Source organism: Wolffia australiana, chromosome 16 (assembly GCF_029677425.1).
Source record: "Wolffia australiana isolate 7733 chromosome 16, ASM2967742v1".
Lineage (NCBI taxonomy): Eukaryota > Viridiplantae > Streptophyta > Magnoliopsida > Alismatales > Araceae > Wolffia > Wolffia australiana.
The window spans coordinates 6,334,275-6,356,649 of NC_135850.1; the positions used below are offsets into that span (position 1 = coordinate 6,334,275).

Sequence of the window (22,375 nt, forward strand, 5' to 3'; positions counted from 1 at the left end):
AAGTAAAAAGGAAGCTAAACCTAGACTCATAAGATAGATTTTATTGATGCAAGAATTTGATTTAGAAATTAAAGATAGGCGTAGGTGTGATAGTTCTATTGCAGATTACCTTTCCAGTTTAACTTTTCACTCACCATCACCCATTTTTTATCATTTTCCTGATGAGCACTAAGACACAAGAACTCAAACTTGGAACAATTTGTGTAAATCTTTGAACTATATTCTGTCGTCTTTCTTTGGCCAATATGTGTTTACTTCACTATTAGTCCGGTACCAACACACAAAAATTTACCAGTACTATTATGTACTAGACACTTGGGATTAATCACAAGCAATCCAAACTCAGTTTAATATGGTGCATTTCAATTCTTAGGCATTAAATTATACACTATGATTATAACTAAATTTTGATCGAAGGGTCTTATTTAAGAAGATATGCTCTGAACTCATGCAAATAAGAGTTTAATAGCTTTAAATTAATGAACAGAAGATATATAAATGAATTTAAAATGTACCTGGTCTCTTTCAAGCTATACTTGTACGACTCACTTTGATTTCCAAGATTAATCTCATTCAATTTACCAAATCAAGAACACCCTATACAGGAGCAAACTTCTAACGATTTCAATACTATATGTTTGGATTCAATTGATGCAATGTATTAACTTCTGTGATTAATTTCAATACAAATAATTTGATAGCGCTGAAATTAATGCTCAGATGAAGTTCATCAGACTTGGTACTTTCAGTCAAAGTTTGATAATCAAGTTAAAGGATCAGAGTACAGTCTCATGTTAAGGAATTATATTAAATACCTTGATTATACATATATATATATATTAGTATGATCTATTCAACATGGAGAATAATGTACCCTACTTATAATCCAATAATACTCAAATCAGTTTTACCAGAGAATCAATCTTCGACTGTTGAAGATTGCTTCACCTCCCAGCACCTTTCAATAGATTCCTCGGCTAGCCCTGCAATAAAGAACCAAAAACCAGCAAACTAAGCAGACAGATTGACCTTACCAAATTTCTTCTGGACAGTCTAAATCTCAAGAGTTGATCTCAACTGTTTGGCTCAATGATCGTTCTGGAACAGTCTTCCTATTGTACTCAACTCTTACACAAGGATTCTCTTTTCTTTACCAGAGATCAAAGATCTATGTATCACTTGAGAAAATGCACGAGAGTTTAGAGGGTGGTGAAGGCCACCATTTCACATTCCTTCTTATTTCGAACAGCCTAGTCTTATGTCTAAAGTGCCCTTGCATTGCTTCATGTAATGGCGACTTGTTTCGAGGGTGAAATAGCGAATATTGTAAATGTGATTGAGATTTAGTGATCTTTATAAATAAGTCTACAAGCTTACCCTTATAATCATTACTCTGTTCATCTAAAAAATTCCAGAAAATTATTGGTGCATACTAGATATGATTTAGGATGTTGTTTATGTAGATTTCTTACTTTGAACCATTATGATTATCAGATAACAAGTAGGGAATTATTTTGTCAATTTTTACCTAAGACTCAATTTTTACCAATGAATTCTAAGCTTACTTGTTATTTGACTTTAAGGACACCTAAATATTTAAATGTGCATAGACAACAAGTGATTTTGACTTAGTGTTGCACATTAACCAATGTTATGGTTAACTTCTGATTTGCCTTGATATAATTGTTTTAAATTCATCAAAATTCACCAAAAAACAACACTAACTACTTTGGCATTACTCTTCACTTATGACCATTATCTTTGCACTATTTGAGAGGGAGAATGGAGTTGTATGTCAATCTTGACCATTATTACATTTCTTGACTCATACATAATGGTGGAATCTATTACTTTCAAATATCATTATTATTTATGAAATCAAAAGGTGAATAATAATTGAATATGACATGATTCGAAGAATGAAATTATCAATCTGTGTTTATATAGATTTATTGACTTGTGCTTTTGGCAAGAGAAATACCTTTGTGAGAATAATGATCCAAAGCGTTCTTTTATTTCATAGTTAAATGTTCTTTTTCTTCTGGAAATCTTTATCTGTATTATTTCTACAATTCAAAGTTACTTATGTCAGAAAATCATGGCTAACTTTTCCTTGAATTTTGCCAACCCACAATATATTCTCATTTTTTTCTGTTTTCAAGTAATTTTAATTCAAAGCGTTCCCATTTTTTATTGATTACTAAAAATGAGAAAAGCAAGATGAGTGAATAAGTTTATATTTCCTTTTATCTCTAATTTAATTGTATATTACTTGAAATTTATCTCCTACCTCAAGCCTCTCTTTAAGATAAAAAATTTGTAATCTATTTTGAGGATCCTAATTGTTTTTAATCCAACGACATACAAGTCCAATTATCTCCCCACAATTTTCTGTAGTTGTGTTACTTGATTGTCACATACAAAGATTAATCTGTGTTGCACTTATAAAAGATTGTCTTGTACCTCCACTATATGAATTAGCACATGTGCAAATAATGTGCCATGACATTATTTCTCTATAAGAGAAATAATGCAAATCATATGCATCCAATCTAAGAGTCAACTCCCTTTCAGGATTATAACAAATATATAAGCCCTTGACAAAAAATAGACAATTAGGTTCCTTTTTAGGCACTCCTCCTTGTTCTCCCTCTCTTATTGTGTGTCATGAAGGAAAATTACATGTTTATTTTAATTGTCGTTGTAAATTTGCTTTGCATACAATCAAATAAATTTGATAAAATATAGGACTTACTCAAATGTATACTTGGAGTAAGGTCGTCTCCACAGGGACTGGCCTTTAGGTTTATATTCAATAATAGAGTTGTTATTTATTAAAATATAGTAATAATACTAAAGATAATAAGAAGAATTAAATAATTAGTAAGTATAGGGAATATTAGTTTAATAAGATAGGTATAGAAGGAAGAATATTGGATATGTATATATGTTTTAAAGGTACTAAGAATAATAAAGAGTGAAGATATTAGATACTATATTTAAGAATGATAATAATATAGACAGTGAAAAGATAGATAAGAAATTAATAGGAATAAGTAGTTTAATGAGAGTAATATAGAAGAATAAGAAGAAGTTAGATGGATAGGGAAAGACTATTTACTTTAGATAGGTAAACTAGAGAAGTATTTATATATATATATATATTTAGATAGATAAAGAGAGGGAAAGTATCCACAATAATGTACTAAGTGGTTAGATAAGAAGGAATAAAGGGGCTAATAATGGTAATTAAGAGGTATTTAAACTAATATAAGATCAACTGTGATAATAGATTACTACTTATATAGGTAACAGATTCATTATAGATATAATATATGTATTTGTATGTTTTAAATATTTTTATATCTTTTTATATATTTTTTATAGTTGACGTAATGAATTAAGGGGTCGATTTAGTCGAACACCTGAGAGGTGTTCCACCAAATTCCCAAGAAATTGACGAAATAGGAGTTATATATAGTTTATATAGTATTCTTATGATTTTAATATATTCTATATATCTATTTATAACCGATATCCAAAATTAGTGGGTCGATTTAGTCGAACACCTGAGACGTGTTCGGCCAAATGCCCGTCAGGGGGTCAAAAAAGAGAGATGTATATAGCATTTAATTAATAGTAAGTTTTTGGTATATTTTTACATAAATGTTATGAGAGGAAATCGAGTATAAAAGGTATTTTTGTCGAACGACCGCGAGGTGTTCGACAGAATGCCCAATAGGAGACAGAATAGAGGGATGTATGTATACTTTATATTTTTATAAGGTTGATAGGGATAGAACTTAGGTAAATCAAGATATATTCATCGAACACACTAGGTGTTCGATGAAATGCCGAAACGATGTTACGGTAATAATTTTTGGATCAAAGTGGATTTCACCAATGATTAGACTAACTTGAGGCAAAATTTAACTATAAACTCTTGGAATTCAACAAAGTCGAGCTCAGATTACCTGATTCTGCCCTGAATTGAGGCAAGGGGTTGGCGGCACCGATCCCTGCCGCCTAGATTCGATATGCGGTCTGCCCCTTGCTTCTCTCCCTTGCTGGCGAAGAATATAGCATTCCTAGCTCTTGTTTGAAGCCTCCTGGTGCTTCTTGGATGATCAGGAGGCTTTCACGACCCTCCTGCTATTCTCGCCACCACCGGACTGGTCCTCCGCCATTTATAGATCTCGGTCAAAAGATGGATGAATTGGGGCCTTCAAGGCCCCTTTAACGGTTTGGGAGGGATTCCTTAGGCTATCCGATGGAGGGGGATGGCCCTGGTGGCCCTCTCCGGTTGTTTGATCGGTGCTGGTCCCCATTCGCTGGCCGAAAATGCCCTCCAACCGGCAGATCGACAGCCAGGGGCAAAATTGGATGGAAATGCCCCTGGTCGTCTGATCGTCCTTGTAAACTCCAACTGCTGCGATTAAATTGCATACATGGACCCATCTTATGGTGCACCCACGGGCCACGTCATCCAGCCTCATCAGCATGCATCGTCAGCCTCATTTTTTTCTACTTCATCCACTGATGGGCCCGCAATCTGCGTCAACATCCAACAGCCAATCAGGAAGGCCTGCAATAGAAATAAAAGAGATTAAATAAGACGGCCAGATCTCACCATTTGATCTTCTTTAAGAAGATTGGACGGACGAGATCATGTCCCTCTTTTTAAATAAGCCTGGAAAGACAAGGGCTTCAGACCGGGTTGGCTCAAAGCCTAGTATCTTTTTTTCTTTGTTTTCTTTAAGATCGCGGCCCAACTATTGTGCCCGGGCCCGCTACGACTAGGGAGTTTTTTTCCTATATGGAGAAATTCTAAATTATATTTTGAATTGAAATAACGTACCTCTCTAGTGCGCGCTTGAAATCTCCATGGGCCTCCCTATGGGCCTGTTATCCTTAAAGCCAGTCAGATGAGCCTGCTCGGCATGCAAGCCCCTGCCGGATGTGGGCTGGCTTGAGCCCTTGTGCTCGCTGGCCAACAACTGGCTTGGGCTCTAAGCGCCTGGCCAACTCTTCAGCGCCCAATAAGCCCCATTTTTATATTTTTATTATTCATTCTTATTTCTTTCTCCCTTCAATAACTATTTCTTTTACTTTGATTTCTTCTCTGTTGAAAAATATAAATTGAAATACTAGATAGAGCATTTGAAATTAAAATGTCTTAAACATATTTTTGCTAAGAAATTTATGAGTATGTTAAACTTGTATAAAAATGAAATTAAAAATTCATTATTTTATAGTTTAGGCGGTGGGGGCATGTTAGGCACCTAACTAGGTGGCATTCCCTGCCCAAAGGCCTACGTGCTTATTGGGAGGGCGTGTCGGCGTTTTCGGCTCATGACATTAAAGGACTAAGTCATTATGGGTAGCGATGCCCAAATACCTGATCTTTCAGGCCATTGCCCCTGTACGTGGTGATACACTATAGATGATGCACTTGGCTGTCCACGCCCAAGGGGAGACGGATTAGGTACGGTCCGCATGTGCTGGGCGCGCGGCCTGATAGGTGTGTGCGCGCGCGCCAAGCGCCGTGCGCCAGTGCCACGTGCCACGCGCAGGCGCCAACGCAACACACGAGCGCCAAGCATCGCGCGGGAGCAGGACGTGCTGTGCGCGGGCGCAGGACGCGCAAGTCGGGCGGCGTGTCGCGGGTGCAGTGCGCGGAGTTGTGCGGGTTGCCGCGTAGTGGTCGCGCGGGCAGAGCGCACATTGAGTGTGCGGTGCGTAGGGACGAGAGACATCCCGCCAGGAGACTAAGACATGTGGCGCGCCAAGAAGCGCCGAGACGGCTCATAGGATGTGTAGCGCTCCCGCGGGTAGTCTGGGCGCGCAACGCCCAGTTGGGAGGCGTCAAATGCGGCGGTAGCGCGCAGACTGCGCGCAAGGGTGTTGACATGGGTGCTGGTGGTGTGTGACATTGTCAAGGTAGGGGTGGCATGTGTGATCGCCATGCCCGCCGGCACGCGGTGCCCGGCCCGGGGCACTTGTGTAGCGACAGAGCGGGGGCGCGCGCGCAGAGCGGGTGCGCGCGCGCAGAGCGGCGCGCGCAGAGCGGCGCGCGCAGAGCGGGGGCGCGCGCGCAGAGCGGCGGCCTTGAGGCGGTGCGGCGACACTACCCTGGCGCAAGGCGCCTCGTCTCGTTCGTTGTATCACCCCTCGTCTTCCCCCATGTAATGGTCCCAACGACGATGTACTCTTTTATGATATTAATGCAATGACCCTATTCCCTGACGGGGCTACGTCCCCACCATCTCCTCTAACCCCTTCTATGTGATCTTAAGCATTTGCAAAGACTTCCGCTGCAAGAGATAAAGGCTGCTCAGTGTTTTACTCCGAGCACTTGGGCCGGCACACCCCAAGTTCGAGCAAGAGACCTAGCTCGGGATTTGACCGTGTGACAGCTAGATATAGTAAATTAATTAGGTTTTCCAATAGAGAGTTGTTGGGCTTGTAGAGTTACTATGTAGACTAGTATATTGGCAAAAAAGGTTAGACAAAATAAGGTTTTTCAGATTTTCTATTTAAGTAACATTTCTATAGGTAATCGTGGCTTCAATTATGTCAATCTGAACTTGATTTCATCCAATAGGGATATTAAAAACAAAACATAGATCAAACTCCAAACCTCACCTTTTTATGGATGATTCCATGATTTGTTGGTTCCTTGGATTAGTCTCTTCAACAGTTGAGATGTTCAAGATCTAAGCTCATCCATACAATCTTTAGAGCATTAGTATTTTGTTCTTTCCCGAAGCTGTGTAGCCAAACATTTGATTTCTTGTCCATCCAATCTCGTCCAAAGTATCAATTGGGAAGAGCAAGAAAATAAACTACGGTACTAAAATGATTCATAGGTATCAAATGAGGGTGACCCCTTGTATTTGTATTTTCATGAATAGTTTCATGAAAACCTTCATCCATATGTAATCAAAATAGGGTTTTAGGTTAAGATAAACTATCTATGGGCACAACAAATCCCCGAGATCATGGTTCAGAAAATTTTCTGAACCTATGAACAAAGAAACTAAGATATGATTGTTACATTTAATAAACAGATGGAAACAAAATGTCCAGATGAATGTTTGTGTAGAGAGTTTGATATGACTGATATACGAATTTGAAAGCATTTTTTTTTAGGGGCAGATGAAGGTTTGCGAGAAAGGACGACAATAATTCAATATCATCGGAATAATCACCGGTTTGTTTTTATTTTTCTCATGAACACCGTATAAGCACGTTTTTGAGGGGGTATCTTGGCTATGAATAAGGCAACTCCCTCGTACTTGCATCATGATTCTTTTTTCATTTGACAATAAATCCTCACATGCCCTATGCTTTCAATGCTGAGGAGGATCTAATCTCTGGAGCTCCTGGGTTGACTTACTATGATTTACGTTCTCTCAGTAATCATCTAAATCTCTCCAGATGTCTGCTCGTCTGCCGAGCATATCCGCTCACCTCAATATCTTGGAGTCTAGTGACATTTAAAAGATGGAGATGAATGATTAATTATTAGACGGAAAGAGTAAAGAGAATAACTTAAAGCACGCTTAAAAATACTGCACTTATATATATAAAAGGGCAAATACTATGAAAGAGCCCCAACTTTCACTTTTGTAAAGAAAGTAGCCCGAACTTTCAAATTTGTAAAAAAAATAGCACAGACGAATGAGACGTCGCCACTTGGCGTCCAAAATTTTTTTTCCCCCACCGCCGGTCAAAGGGTGACGCGGATGCCACCGTGGCGCCCACGTGGACTCCACGGTGGCATCCACATCACCGCGTGACTGCGGACGAAGCCGTGGTCCGTCCGCCCACGCCGCCGCCCGTCTCCTTCTGCCGCCGCCGGCCGAATTCGTCCCCCGCCACCGCCCGCTTCCGGCCGCCGCTGCCGTGCATTTCCGGCCGCCGCCGACGCCGCCCGCCGGCGTTCGCCGTCGACGCCGCCTGTCTGCCACCGTCGACGCCGCCCGTCTGCTAATCATTTACAACTTCTCTGATCAAATTCTCACGAGCCGCGAGAGACAGCAAGCCAAGTCCCGGGAGGCAGCAGCGAGAAGCGCAAGAGAAACCGCGCAGGCCAGGGAACGATGGAAGGCGCCAAAAGACATAGCCAAGAAACACGCCGTGGGCCTTCAAACGCAGCTTTCGCGCACATTTTCAAGAAAGAAATCCATCCGAGAACAACTGAAAATACCCGGGTTCAGCAGATTCGAATCAGATGATTCCCAATCGCCGCCTCAGTTTCCCGGCTCCAGTTCATCTTCGCTGCCGAACAGCAAAGAACCGAGCAAGCTTACGAAGATGATGCGCTCGCTCGAGGACAACCCTGAAGGCGACGAAGGATTCAACCTAGAGATTGGAGACAAGAACATCAAGAAGAGCATGCCCAAGGGGGAGCAGATGCACACGCGAAGCCAAATATTTAAATACGCTTACGGACAGATCGAGAAGGAGAAGGCGCTGCAGCAGCAGAATAAAAACTTAACCTTCTCGGGAGTGATTTCCATGGCGACGGACACCGATATCAGGAAGCGGCTGACGATCGAGATAGCGTTCAAGGATCTAACTCTCACGTTAAAGGGGAAGAAGAAGAATCTCATCAGGTGCGTGACGGGGAAGATAACGGCACGGCGGACTATGAGGAACACCATGAACACCGGAAGAACGGACGGTGGGGCACAGGAATTGCGCAAGACATATTTATGCAAATTGGAGAAAGAAGGGACATTCCAACGGCATCTTGAGGAACCTATTTTGGAAAGCAGTGAAGTGCACAACCCGTGAAGGATTCGAGAGGGTCATCGGACAAATGAACACATTGAAAGCAGAAGCCGTGCAAGATCTTCTAGAGGTAGGCATACAAAAGTTTTGCAGGGCTTTTATTTCTGACAAGCCGAAATGTGAGGTTATTGATAACAATATGTCTGAGTGTTTCAATAGCTTCATCTTGCCGAGTAGGGCTAAACCCATCATCGACATGTTGGAATACATTAGAACGGCAATCATGGAACGTATAGTTAAGAACAAGGGGATATTCTCGGAGACTACTGATTCCTTATGCCCTCGGATAAGACTGGTACTCGAAGATAACAGACTCAAGTGTAGGGCATGCAGAGTTATCCATGCAGGCCATCTTAAATTCGAGGTTAGCACACATGGAGAAGGATACGTGGTTGACATGCGTGCCCAACATTGCACCTGCAGATATTGGGCTATTACGGGCATTCCATGCCCGCATTCTATTGCCTGCATTCACTTTATCCGGGAGGACCCTGCTGACTACGTCAACGAATGGTTGAAGAGGGATTCATACCAGCTAGCTTATACTTATGGTATCCCGCCGATGAATGGGAAAAACATGTGGGGAGGAAATGATGGAAGCTACCTCTTCCCCCCATTGGCAAAGAAACAACCAGGAAGGCCGAAGCATAGAAGGAGAACTAATGTTAGTGAGGCAGGTCCTAGTGGTCTAAGATTAACCAAGAAAGGCGTGCAAATGCACTGCTCTCTCTGCAACCAAGGCGGCCATAACAGAAACACATGCGGCAATAGAAGAGAACAACACGCATGCGAAGTATGGATTTAGTTTTTTTTTAACTTCCTTTATAGCCGCGATTTTCATTAAAACAAAAAGGTTTAAGCACGTAATGCAGGGATCACAGTCTTCTTCAAGTGGACTCGGCAACTTGTTGAAGAGCATGATCAAGTTACAGGTTTGATTATTTCTTAATTTTAATTAACTACGCCGCACTCGGTTTGTACTTGGTTATTAATCAATCGCCATATTTTATAGGTACCAAAACCAAAATAACCGCTACATAGTTACAAGCCATCTTTCCACAATGGCTTCAAAGTAATGCATGTAAATTCACGCCTGGTGGAGCAGCATGTACGAGCTTAACTTGGGGGGAGGTGACTTAGTTGCAGTATGCGGATTTCGACAGTCATTTTCCTCTTCTTCTTCCTGTTATTCCTCTTCTTCTTCCTCTTCCTCTTCTTCTTTATCAAAAAACTATCATTTAAGAGAAGAGGAGACAAGAATAAACGAGAAGAGAAGAGAAGCTCGTTAGAGAAGACAAGCCGAGAATAAAAGAGAAGAGAAGCTCGTAAGAAGAGAGGATAGAATAGAGCAAAAGAATATAGAAGAGAAGACGAGAATAAAAGAGAAGAGAAGACAAGAGTAAAAGAGAAGAGAAGAGAATTTCGTAAGAGAAGAGAAGACGAGAGTAAAAGAAATATCCTATAAAACACCATCAATATGTGACACAAAGAATGCGGAAATAAACGAGGATCTGGAGCTCTGTCTCTTTCTCCCTCTACTTCTCTCTTCTCCTATCTTCATTTCTTCAGAAAGCACACTAGTAAACATGGGAATTTTAACATATATGCAATCCTGCATGAACATGAATTACTACATGCATACATTTGTATGTATATAAGATGTAAGAGAATGATCGACGAAGGATGCTGAAGGAAGCGACCGTACCTACATCTTGCGCTGAACCAGAGGTTCTCCTCCACAGTCAAGTTTCCATGCACGATGTCATCCTGTGGAACGAATCCGATGATCTTCTTGTACGAATGAATTGACTCAATCTTCCCGTTTATGAGGACCAATCCCGACATCTCGCATCCGGTAGCCTTCCCTGCCAGCGCGTTGAGAAACGTCGTCTTCCCCGCGCCGGAAGGGCCCATGACAGCCGTCACCCGCCCTGCCGTTATCTTCCCCGTCACGCACCTGATGAGATTCTTCTTCTTCCCCTTTAACGTGAGAGTTAGATCCTTGAACGCTATCTCGATCGTCAGCCGCTTCCTGATATCGGTGTCCGTCGCCATGGAAATCACTCCCGAGAAGGTTAAGTTTTTATTCTGCTGCTGCAGCGCCTTCTCCTTCTCGATCTGTCCGTAAGCGTATTTAAATATTTGGCTTCGCGTGTGCATCTGCTCCCCCTTGGGCATGCTCTTCTTGATGTTCTTGTCTCCAATCTCTAGGTTGAATCCTTCGTCGCCTTCAGGGTTGTCCTCGAGCGAGCGCATCATCTTCGTAAGCTTGCTCGGTTCTTTGCTGTTCGGCAGCGAAGATGAACTGGAGCCGGGAAACTGAGGCGGCGATTGGGAATCATCTGATTCGAATCTGCTGAACCCGGGTATTTTCAGTTGTTCTCGGATGGATTTCTTTCTTGAAAATGTGCGCGAAAGCTGCGTTTGAAGGCCCACGGCGTGTTTCTTGGCTATGTCTTTTGGCGCCTTCCATCGTTCCCTGGCCTGCGCGGTTTCTCTTGCGCTTCTCGCTGCTGCCTCCCGGGACTTGGCTTGCTGTCTCTCGCGGCTCGTGAGAATTTGATCAGAGAAGTTGTAAATGATTAGCAGACGGGCGGCGTCGACGGCGGCAGACAGGCGGCGTCGACGGCAAACGCCGGCGGCGGCCGGAAACGCACGGCGGCGGCGGCCGGAAACGCACGGTGGCGGGGGACGAATTCGGCCGGCGGCGGCAGAAGGAGACGGGCGGCGGCGTGGGCGTACGGACCACGGCGTCGTCCGCTGTCACGCGGTGACGTGGATGCCACGGTGGCATCCGCGTCACCCTTTGACCGGCGGTGGGGGAAAAAAAATTTTGGACGCCAAGTGGCGACGTCTCATTCGTCTGTGCTATTTTTTTTACAAATTTGAAAGTTTGGGCTACTTTCTTTACAAAAGTGAAAGTTGGGGCTCTTTCATAGTATTTGCCCTATATAAAACCACCTTGAGTGGCATCCAGGGGCCGGTTGGATCAATCTAAGGGCACAACCCTTGGGTTCGCCGTACCCGGCACCGTTTTTTTGCCCAAAAAATAATAATAACTTAAAGAGATTGATTCTGATAGGGTAGAAATGAGGAATAAAAGCTGTTTTCAATTCAGAATGAACTCAGTTTGAAAAATGCTAGAAACCGGCAGCGATAGCCTCGAGCAGGGCCAGAGTGTCCCAGAGAGATAAATTCATCCGACCTTGTTTTTTTATTGTTTATTACTTCAATCTGTTTAATGGGTCTAGTCCCCTTATAGCGAGCATCTCCTTCACCCCTTATATTGAGCCAATCAAAAGGCAGGATAAATCATCGATCTATCCATCCATCTATATTTTCACCCATGTCTGTATGTATCCTTCTGGCGCAAAACAAGCGCGTAAATCCAGAAGAATCATGTTTCACAGCAAACGTACAAGTAAATATACCAGATACAAAGAAGGATCTGCTCGCCGCGGATAGGAGTTGGAGATACACAAGGATCACTCCATTTCTTTAGCATACTGGGGGCGGTATGTACAGATGGCCGGAGAACACCCCACGCTGACGTCTTCTTTTCAAGCGATTAGAACTGAAGAAGCGACTTCTTAACATCGTAGCCGATCTTCTCAAGGTTGGGAAGCACGGCAAACTGGAGCATCGCCGGTGGACCGCAGGCAAGGGCGAGCACATCTCCCCCCGCCGGTGGCAGTCGCTGCCGGAGAATCTCCTCCGTCACGAACCCCACACTGTACTTCCACCCTTCGTCCTTGGGCTCGCCCACAACGTACCAAACCTTCACCTGCTCGCTTCGGTCCCTCGCCCAGCTATCCAGCTCCTCCCTTAGCAGAATATCGTCCTCGGTTCGATTGGCGTACACCAAGTGCAACTCCGTTCTGTCCTCCGGGTCCCGCAGCACCGCCTGCATCACTTGGAAAATAGGCGTGATTCCAGTGCCTCCGGCTAACATGGCCAGCTTCCTCGCTCTCTTCCTCTCCCCTCCGACGATAAAATTCCCTCGCCCGAGGTACTCAATCTCTCCCAGCGGCCCCTTCACCTCCACGGTCCCGCCAATGGGAAGCGCGTCGAGATGCTGCGACATGAGCCCTTTCGGGTAAACCCTAACGACGAGCTCGACGTGGCCAATCACGTCGTCTGCGGAAGTCGGCGTGTAAGCCCGCATGCAGGGCTTCCCGTCGACAATGGCGGAGAGGAAGATGTGCTTCCCGATGGGCAGCCCCAGAGCCTGGTCCGGCGAAGGAAGGGCGAAGCGGAAGCGGCGAACGTCGCGGGAGATGTCCGTCTTGCCCACGAGCTTGCAGGTGATCTTCTCTTTCGGGCTTTTCAGGGCGAAGTTGGGGCCGGACTCGGCTATGGCGGAGAGGTGGAGGAGATTGGTGGCGCCATGGTTGGAAGCGTCGGAGACGTAGCCGGTAGCGATGAGCTCCCCCACGCGGTAGGCTTCGAGCATGGCCTTGGCCTTGTCTGAGTGAATAGCGTCGAAGTCCTCTGAACAGTCGCTGCCGGCGTTGATGAGGATGCTGTCGGCGCCTCCTGGGTGGTCCTTTAGGAAGCTGGTGCAGTCGTAGACGTGGCCGTGGACGACGATCCAGGCTGAGTCCTTGGTGCTGTGGCGACGGACTTCCGACATGGAGTAATGCATACCGGCGACGGTGTTCATAAAAGGGGTGGAGACACTCTTCTTCAACGGCGGTGCTTCGCTGATTTCGCGGTGTTTCTCTCGGGCCATCCAGCCGCCGGCCTGGTTCGCGGGCAGCGTGGGGTGCTCGAAGACGAGCCCAATCTCTCCTCTACGAGGACGGCAGATGTTCACCTTCACCCGGAACCAGCAGTTGTTCATCATTCCCTGCTCAAATCCCCGTTGTAAGTCCTCTTTCCGACTCCGAATCCGATCAGAAAATGAGGTTATTGAAGGGAGAAGAACTTACGAGGACGTTCCAGATGAGCTTGTCCGGTTGGGTGTTGAGGGCCACGTCCCAGGCGCGGACGGCCACTTCCTTAGCGCCGAGAAGGTCAGGCACTTCAACTTCGACAGACCAGAAGCACCAGCACCAGTATTTGCCGTACTTGTTGGGCCTCTCTATAAGATCGATCTCGCATTGGATCCACGTCTCCCCGCCGTCTAGCGTTACCTCCACCCTCGTCACCCTCTTCCCCCCTCCTGTTCCAACAGAACGGGCGTGGGTTTAGAGAGATAGATGGGTTTCTAGAGAGAGAGATGTGAAGGGAGAGAGAAAGGGGCTTACCGGCGTAGGCATATCCCCTCATGGTGTAGGTCCTCTGGGAGGTGAAGGAGTTGATGGGGAGGATCTCGTCGTGCCCTGGGGTGGTGATGACGGAGTTGATGTTGAGCTCGTTGACCATGTACTCTTGTTTGTACCACCAACCTGTTCAGAAGGCAGTTGCAGATGAGTTCGGTCATGACCCACAAACATATATGGATGGACAGATATACACATAGATGCATAGATATGCATACAAATACTGGCTACAGACTGACGGACATAGAAAGAACGAAATACGCCTGAACAATTAATGTGATATTGGTGACCAACGAAATACGCCTGGACAATTAATGTGATATTGGTGACCATAGAGACAGAAAGGCATGAACAAAGATCAATAGATTAATAGATAGATAGATATAGAATAAAACTAGATAGACTGGAAGACAAGTCTAAGGAGAACGTGATAAATGAAGATGGAGTACGAGAGAGAGAGAAAGGATGAGATAGCTAAAGATAGAGTAAGATAGAGAGACAGAGAGGATGAGATAGATGAAGATAGAGTAAGAGAGAGAGAGAGAGAGAGGATGTGATAGATGAAGATAGAGTCAGAGATAGGCATCGGGGATCGGATCGGATCGGATTGTTTGTTCGAATCTTTCGATCGAACAATCCCTTTTGTTCGTGTTCGATCGAAAGTTTCGAACGATAAAATTGGGTTGTTCGTGTTCGACTGCCATTTCTTCGACCTTGTTCGACCTTGTTCGAACAAATGACAGTCGCGCCAGATTCGAACGAACACAAGCCGATTCGAACCATTTGTTCGAATCTTTCGATCGAACAATCCCTTTTGTTCGCGTTCGATCGAAAGTTTCGAACGATAAAATTGGGTTGTTCGTGTTCGACTGCCATTTCTTCGACCTTGTTCGACCTTGTTCGAACAAGTTCGAACAATTTCGAACAAATGAGTCGGCGCCAGATTCGAACGAACACAAGCCGATTCGAACCATTTGTTCGAATCTTTCGATCGAACAATCCCTTTTGTTCGTGTTCGATCGAAAGTTTCGAACGATCAAATTGGGTTGTTCGTGTTCGACTACCATTTGTTCGACCTTGTTCGAACAAGTTCGAACAAATGACAGTCGGCGCCAGCGACACTCTCTGCCGGCGCAGGCCGACGCTGGCGGACGCTGGGCGGCGCTGGCGGCCGCTGGCGGCCCAGGCGGCCTCTGGCCGGCGCAGGCCGACGCTGGCTGCCGCTGGGCGGCGCCGGCGGCCGCTGGCCGGCCCAGGAGGCCTCTGGCCGGCGCAGGCCGACGCTGGCGGCCGCTGGGCGGCGCTGGCCGCCGCTGGCCGGCCCAGGCGGCCGCTGGCCGGCGCTGGCCGGCGCAGGTGGCAGCTGGCCGGCGCAGGCGGCCGCTGGCCGGCGCTGGCCGGCGCAGGCGGCCGCTGGCCGGCGCTTGCCGGCGCTGGAGACTCTCTTTCCTGCCCTCCCCACTCTCTTCTCCCCAGTGTCGTCGAGACAACGACTCGCAGCTCGGGCGGGAAATGAACATCAACTCTAGATTCGAACATTCGAACCGATCCGATTCGAACAACGTGTTCGAATCGGATCTTATTCGAACATTCGATCCGAACAGGCACCTTGTTCGAACATTCCGATCCGAACAAATGCTCAGATCGCGTTCGGATCGGATTTGAACGGGCCAGATCGTTGTTCGGATTCGGTCGTTCGAATGCCCGATCCGATCGAACATTCGAACGATCTGTCCGAATCCCCGAAGCCTAGTCAGAGAGAGAGGAAGATAGAGTAAGAGAGAGAGAGAGAGAAGAAGAAATAACTGAAGATAGAGTAAGAGAGACAGGAAGAGATAGATGATGATAGAGTAAGAGAGAGAGAGAGAAGAAGAGGTAGTTACGTAGATACAGATAGATATATAGGTAGAGATAAAGAGAGAGAGAGAGGGAGATGTATGAAATACCGTCGGCCTTGGCAAGCTCGGCGTCGACAAAGGAGGGAAGGACCTTGTTGTCGTGGTAATGATAGTAGTTCTCGGACTCGACAGTGGTGACCAAAATCCGCCGCAGCCACTTAACCATGCGGCCGCCAATATACCCGGGGATGATCATCCGCACGGGGAATCCATGATCCGGCGCGAGAATCTCCCCATTATGCATGTAAGCCAAGATGATATCATTCGCCGGGTCCAAGGCCACCTCGAGAGGAACGCTAGTACCATACTTAGACCCACCGCCCCCAGGCAGATCCTCGTCCCCTTCAAAGCAGACGTTCATCCCCCTTTTCCGAACGACGCCGCACCGGCGGAGCACGTCGCCAAGCCGCGCCCCGCGCCAAACTCCGGTGGACACCCCCCCGGCGCCCCAATTAAACCCAATACTCTGCTTCACCATGTTTTGTTCCTTTCGCCGATTGCCGCAGCAGACAAGCGTAACCGGCATCTCCCTGGCGGCGAATTCTCCCACGATCTCGTCCATGGAGAGTCGCCTCGGTCTTCGCACGAGCCCCCCTATTTCCACTCGCCAGTTCTCCCATTTCGCCCTCGGCACCGGCCCATGGTTGCGAACGTAGTGCAGCGGCACGGGCGTGACGAAGCCATGGTGCATGAGCCGGCCGAGCGGTGGCTCGCAGTTGAACGGGTGCTTCCCAGTCAGCCGAACCAGGCTCGCGTTCCGCTCTATCCAGTCATCCGCCGTTCCCTCGTCCCTCTCGTCCAGCTCCGACGGCTCCACCTCAGACGCCCCCGACAACGCCTTGAGCTCCTCAATATAGGCCTCGTAATCGGCTTCGTCGTCGTCGTCCTCGGAGAAATACCCATCTTTGCGCTGGACCAGGCCCTCGAAGAACGCCGTCGGTGGAGCCATGGGAGGCTTCTCCAGCGGTCCGAGTTGCAGACTATCGACGGAGGCAGGCATGGTTTATCTTTGCGCTCTCCTGGGCGGAAAGATATGAGAAGAGAGGCGGATTTTATAAGGCAGGAGGGGAGAAGTCTCAGCCATAGACGAGTACTTAATTCTTATCACGGGTTTTCACGGAAAGAGGCCAAACCGCAGTGTAAGCTCCAACCAGCGCGGAAGGGCTGTGACGGGGAAGACGACGAAATTTGTATTGGGCCGGCCCTTTGGCCTTCCGATCCGCCACCGGTAAGCTGTTCCATGGTCGTCTATGCTTCTGGCCCGGGCCGTGTGACCCTCCGTTACACCAAAGGTCAGACTTTGTGAAAGGTAGACTGTTTACGGTCCTGCCTCTAAGGAAAGCCGAGGGTCAAGCGTTTCTGCCCTTTGGCGTTGCCGAGAGAGAAAGACAGTGCGATCTATAGGAAGATAGAGAGGGCAGTAAACGAGGATGGAGAACGCAGTACAAGGACCCAGTGATGAATTTCTTGTGAATTTATTGTCAATACGACAGTCTTGGAGTCGTCTGTTTGGGTTCATGCTCGTTGGGATGTCGTGACGCGTTTCTTGTTTCCGGGTTCCGCTATCCGGATTGCAGAAGACACGGATCAAGGCGGTGGGTTACTTTGACCATTGATTCGTGACTTTCATATAGTTCAGAAGATATCATAATGCGTGAAAATGACGTCTCAGGAGATTAATGATAAATGAACTTTTCGGAGGAATATGACAGATGAGACGGAGAGTGAAAATTCTAAACATCATGCCGGTTTATTTTAATTATTGAGTTTATAACTTTCTCAGATAGTTCGACCAGGAAATTACATAGAAAACGTGCAGCAATAAGTCGTGTGGCTGACAAATAACTCATTCAGAAGAGTAGAAGAAAAGATTCGATCCTTTCTATTGCAAGGCATTTTATTCATCGAGTCAAAAACTAACTACATGGAGTGTGTACTGTACATGTGAGGACTTTGATTATTCTACGCCCATGTGAGACCAACCCCTCTACTACAATATTTTATTGCTCCCTTGGGCGGGTACTTTTTTCTACAGTTTCTCACTCCCTCTCTCTTTCCTTCTGAGCATCTCATTGAAGCCTTTCCTCTTCTATCCTCTCTTTTGGACGAGTGATTTGTTTGATTTGTCAAAGAGATATTGGTCATTGCAATAGAGGTTTATTCGGTCTTCATTCGGATCTTATCTTCCGCTGTTACCTCACGTGTTCCAGACTTACTACGCGTTCTTTTATCTACCATTCATTCCAACAATACAGATAGTATATTTCGATCATTGGGAATAAATTTACCCTTCCCGTTGGAATTATGCAATATTTAAGACAATATTTGTGTCTGTTACGCGCAAGCATTCGGGGTGATCATTGAAGGCCACGAAATTATGATTAGACCATTAGGTATACTGTACCAAAACTCAAGACCCAAAAGTTGATCAGCCCCGTGCGACTACTTGTCACATTCCAGGAACCTCTGGTTGAGGAATGAGTTTATGTGCTTATACATTTACAGAACACCATTCTTAGAGTTTATGGGATTTTCTTATCCTATTCCCCTCTCTTCCAAATCTCCTTCTGTTCTATCTCTCTTGTCATCTTCAGTCACTATCAATGTCGTAAGACGATCGATGTTGAGCTTTCCAAGAAACCAGATGAAAGGCGTTTGGGTAGCATTTTGGTGAGAGCGTTCATGAGCTCGTCTTTGGCGGAGACAACGGATATTAGAGGCAATTATGAGGATACTTCTTCCCAGAAAAAGAAAGAAATCATTTTAACAACTTGGTGCGAGCATGGAATACACATTCGTAGCTAACTACGTTATTCCAATGTCACCAAACCAAGAAAGAAATCTATGAAGCACATAATTGAGGAAAAGGAGGAGATAAAGGAAGAGAACAGGGAAGACAGAGGAGAGTGAATCATTGATCATTCTGTTGAATCCACTAATCACGGCATGATGGTTTAGTTGTACCTCAAAATAAACAAATTTCCGTTTGTTTTCTTGCGTTTCCTCATTTGCAAATTGCAATGTTCCCGTGGAATCCTAACCTAGGTTAGGTTAGGAGGAAGAAGATGGAGAAGGACGATGAGACAAGAGGAAGAAGGAGAATAATAATCTCATACTTAGAGGTTACACGAGAAAGGGTATTTGTACCCTAGGAGAGAGAATGTGAGTGAGGGCTAATGGGCTAATAGAACAGGGCCCATTAGCCATATAGGGCCTATCTCACTAACAGCCCCCCGCAAGCGAGGTATGGATGTCGTCCATGCCGAGCTTGGAGACCGCACGCACCAAGAGGGGGTTAGACAGGCCCTTGGTGAGGACGTCGGCGGCCTGGTCGGAGGAAGACACAAAATTGAGGTCGAAGATGCCCTCGTCCATCCGCTCCTTGAAGAAGTAGCGGTCACGCTCCATGTGCTTGATCCGACCGGTCTGGCCAGGATTTCTGGCAAGGGCAATGGCTGACTTGTTGTCACAGTAGAAGTGAATCGGACCAGAATACTTGACGCGAAGTTCGCGCAAGATCCCGTAGATCCACTGGCCTTCCGAAGCCCCATCGGCAAGGGCCCGGAATTCCGCCTCGGCACTGAAGCGGGACACCTTGTCCTGCTTACTGCTCTTCCAACTGACAAGGCCACCGAACACGAAGGCACAATACCCGGTGGTGGAACGGTAGTCGACGACAGACCCGGCAAAATCAGCATCTGTATAAACCTTCACAGTGGTGTCAGTGCTCCGTGGGAAGAGGAGGCCCTTCCCGGGGCAGCCTTTCAGGTATGCAAGAACCCGATTGGCGGCCTGGCGATGAATCTCATGCGGAGCATGCATGAATTGGCTGAGTAGGTTGACGGCAAAGCTGATGTCGGGGCGAGTGTGAGTCAAATACAGAAGCTTCCCCACCAGCTGCTGATACTAATAGGGGTTGACCGGCGGAGAGTCACCCCCTTCACCCAACTTCACGTTGGGATCAATGGGCGTCCAGAGTGGAGAGCAGTCGGTCATACCAGTCAGTGTCAGCAGGTCAATAGTGTACTTCTGTTGGAAGACAAAAATGCCGCGAGAGGAGTAGGCGACCTCAAGGCCCAAAAAATAACGAAGGGGGCCGAGTGCCTTAATCTCAAATTCCTGAGCAAGAGCACGTCCGAGGCGGGAGGTTTCAATAGTATCTGAGCCAGTAATCAGGATATCGTCGACTTAGACCACCAGGATAGCTACCCCGGGCAGGCCATGCCGAAAAAAGATGGTAGCATCCCCGTTGCTCTGGGTGTAGCCTTCAGCATGCATGACGGAGGAGAAGCGACCAAACCACATCCGTGGTGACTGCTTCAGTCCGTACAAGGAATTCCGTAATCGACAGACGGTTCCCGGAGGGCCAAGAGGGTACCCGGGAGGGTGGCTCATGTAGACCTCTTCCTCAAGATCGCCGTGGAGAAAGGCGTTCTTGACATCAAATTGCCGAATCAGCCACCCATGATGAGCAGCGAGAGCCAAGAGGAGACGGACGGATTCCATCTTCGCGATGGGAGAGAAGGTCTCAAAGTAGTCGATCCCATAGGACTGCGTAAAGCCCCGAGCAACAAGCTGAGACTTGTGACGTTCAAGGGACCCATCCGCATGGTGCTTCGGGGTATGAACCCACTTGCACCCCACGGCTTTCTTTCCCGGCGGGAGAGGACCCACATGCCAAGTGTGATTTTTGACCAAGGCATGCATTTCTTCGTCCATGGCCGCCTTCCAATGAGGACAGGCAAGGGCATCAGCAAGACGGTGTGGGACAAAAACCGAAGCAATGCGGGTAAAAAATAGACGGTATGGAGGACTCAAGCGGTCATAGGAAAGGTAGTGAGAAAGGGGATACATAGGGTTGCGAGTGCACTGGCGAACCCCTTTGCGAAGGGCAATCGGCCAACTGATGGGGTCATCGTCAGCGCCAGGGGGAGCCGACGGAGGTGGAGGGCCAAGAGAGGTGGGAGCGGAAGCGATGGAAGTGGGAGAGGATGTCACAGCAGGGGCGGAGGACTCGGAGGAAGGTGAAAGAAAAAGAGAGGAATCGACATGGGTCGGAGGAGAGGACACCGGAGGTGGGAACTCCGTGGACGAACATGAGTCGGAGGCCACCACAGGAGAGGAGTCATGCGGAGGGGGAGGAGGAACTCGGGTGACGTCCGTGGGCAGGGGAGGGGGTGACGTGGGCGCGACACTAGGGAAGGGGTCCAAAAAGGGAGATGACGAGGCCTCTCCCGGCGGAAGGCCGGAAGAAGAGGAGGAGCCAAAGAAAGGTTGGACTTCGGCAAAGGTGACGTTTGCAGAAATAAGAAATCGCCGAGTAGAAGGGTGAAAACATTTGTACCCTTTTTGGAGAGAGGAGTAGCCGACGAAGATGCACTTGAGGGCCAGAGCGTCAAGCTTCGTCAAGGTAGGGGCCGTGTCGTGGACGTACGCAATGCACCCGAAGATGCGGGGAAGGAGGTTGGTACGCAGCGTCACGACAGGAAATGCAGCGGACATCCGATCGATCGGACTGCTGAACTGAAGAGGCTGAGAGGGCATGCGGTTGATGAGATGAGTCGCCGTCAAGACGGCTTCTCCCCAATACATCCACGACACCGAGTAATTCAACAGCAAGGTGCGGGCAGTAGACGTCACATAGCCAATACGACGTTCTGCCATGCCATTTTGCTCCGGGGTGGCCACGCACAACGTCTCATGAAGAACGCCCCGCGCGACAAAGTAGGATGTCAACTCGTGGTTGATGTAGTCACGAGCATTGTTCGAGAGGAACCGCTGAATAGGACAGTCAAACTGGGTCTGAACCATCGCACAAAACTGCTGAACCGTGGCCGCTACAGCCGATTTGGCTGGAAGCAAGTACGTTCATGTGTAGCGTGTGGCCTCGTCGACGAAGATCAGAAACCAGGGGTGCCCCTTCAAGCTGGACTGCGGAGCCAGCCCCCAGACATCACTGTGGATCCGAGACAGCGGTACCGTCATATGGGAAGCCAATGGAGCAAAAGACGAACGTCGATGTTTGGCTAACTGGCATGCCTCACAAACAACAGTCTTAAGGTCCAAGCCCATACATAAAGACGGAAACAGACGTTGTAAAGTAGAGAACGGTGGGTGCCCGAGGCGCTGGTGAGCAAGTTGGAGACGGTCGCAGCGAGACTCAGCAGCGGTGTGTAGACTGCACTACACCATAAAGCACGATCGGCTCCCATCCTCGAACAACAGCAACCCCCGGTCCCGCCTAATCGGTGTAGTCCTCCGCACCTTGTTAGACAAGAAGATCCCGTCAGGTTGGATGTGGAAGGAGCACTGAACCGCATCGACAAGGCGCTGCGGTGACATAAGCAAAGCACGGAGAGACGGAACATGGAGGACGTTGTGGATGAGACCAAGACCGTCCACATGGATAGTCCC

At 47.3% G+C, this 22,375-nt stretch overlaps 2 protein-coding genes and 1 long non-coding RNA gene across 3 annotated transcripts; all 3 read right to left on the bottom strand.

Annotated features, from left to right (window-relative positions):
• Positions 1-8,145: 8,145 nt before the first annotated feature.
• On the bottom strand, positions 8,146-8,626 carry LOC144713692 (uncharacterized). Its single transcript, XR_013584119.1, has 2 exons — positions 8,455-8,626; positions 8,146-8,367 (listed from the first exon to the last, which is right to left on the bottom strand). It is a non-coding gene; the product is annotated as an uncharacterized LOC144713692 (long non-coding RNA).
• A 1,266-nt stretch (positions 8,627-9,892) lies between these two features.
• Positions 9,893-11,514, bottom strand: LOC144713708 (ABC transporter G family member 28-like). The gene is made up of 2 exons (XM_078588377.1): positions 10,505-11,514; positions 9,893-10,030 (listed from the first exon to the last, which is right to left on the bottom strand). The coding sequence occupies exons 1-2, from the start codon at positions 11,056-11,058 to the stop codon at positions 9,916-9,918; spliced, it is 669 nt and encodes a 222-aa protein (XP_078444503.1). The 5' UTR covers positions 11,059-11,514; the 3' UTR covers positions 9,893-9,915.
• A 662-nt stretch (positions 11,515-12,176) lies between these two features.
• Positions 12,177-17,002, bottom strand: LOC144713707 (nitrate reductase [NADH] 1-like). Its single transcript, XM_078588376.1, has 4 exons — positions 16,010-17,002; positions 14,049-14,189; positions 13,731-13,963; positions 12,177-13,648 (listed from the first exon to the last, which is right to left on the bottom strand). Exons 1-4 carry the CDS (start codon positions 16,959-16,961, stop codon positions 12,368-12,370), a joined length of 2,607 nt encoding a protein of 868 aa, XP_078444502.1. The 5' UTR covers positions 16,962-17,002; the 3' UTR covers positions 12,177-12,367.
• Positions 17,003-22,375: the final 5,373 nt, after the last annotated feature.

Bases quoted from the DNA above. Each gene is read 5' to 3' on its own strand.
- LOC144713707 (XM_078588376.1), bottom strand. From the start codon at position 16,961: ATGCCTGCCTCCGTCGATAGTCTGCAACTCGGACCGCTGGAGAAGCCT. The intron at 14,190-16,009 runs GTATTTCATACA...CCTTCTGAACAG, and splicing joins CGAGCTTGCCAAGGCCGACG to GTTGGTGGTACAAACAAGAG. The intron at 13,649-13,730 runs GTAAGTTCTTCT...GGATTTGAGCAG, and splicing joins AGCTCATCTGGAACGTCCTC to GGAATGATGAACAACTGCTG.
- LOC144713708 (XM_078588377.1), bottom strand. From the start codon at position 11,058: ATGATGCGCTCGCTCGAGGACAACCCTGAAGGCGACGAAGGATTCAAC. The intron at 10,031-10,504 runs GTACGGTCGCTT...CTTAAATGATAG, and splicing joins TGGTTCAGCGCAAGATGTAG to TTTTTTGATAAAGAAGAAGA.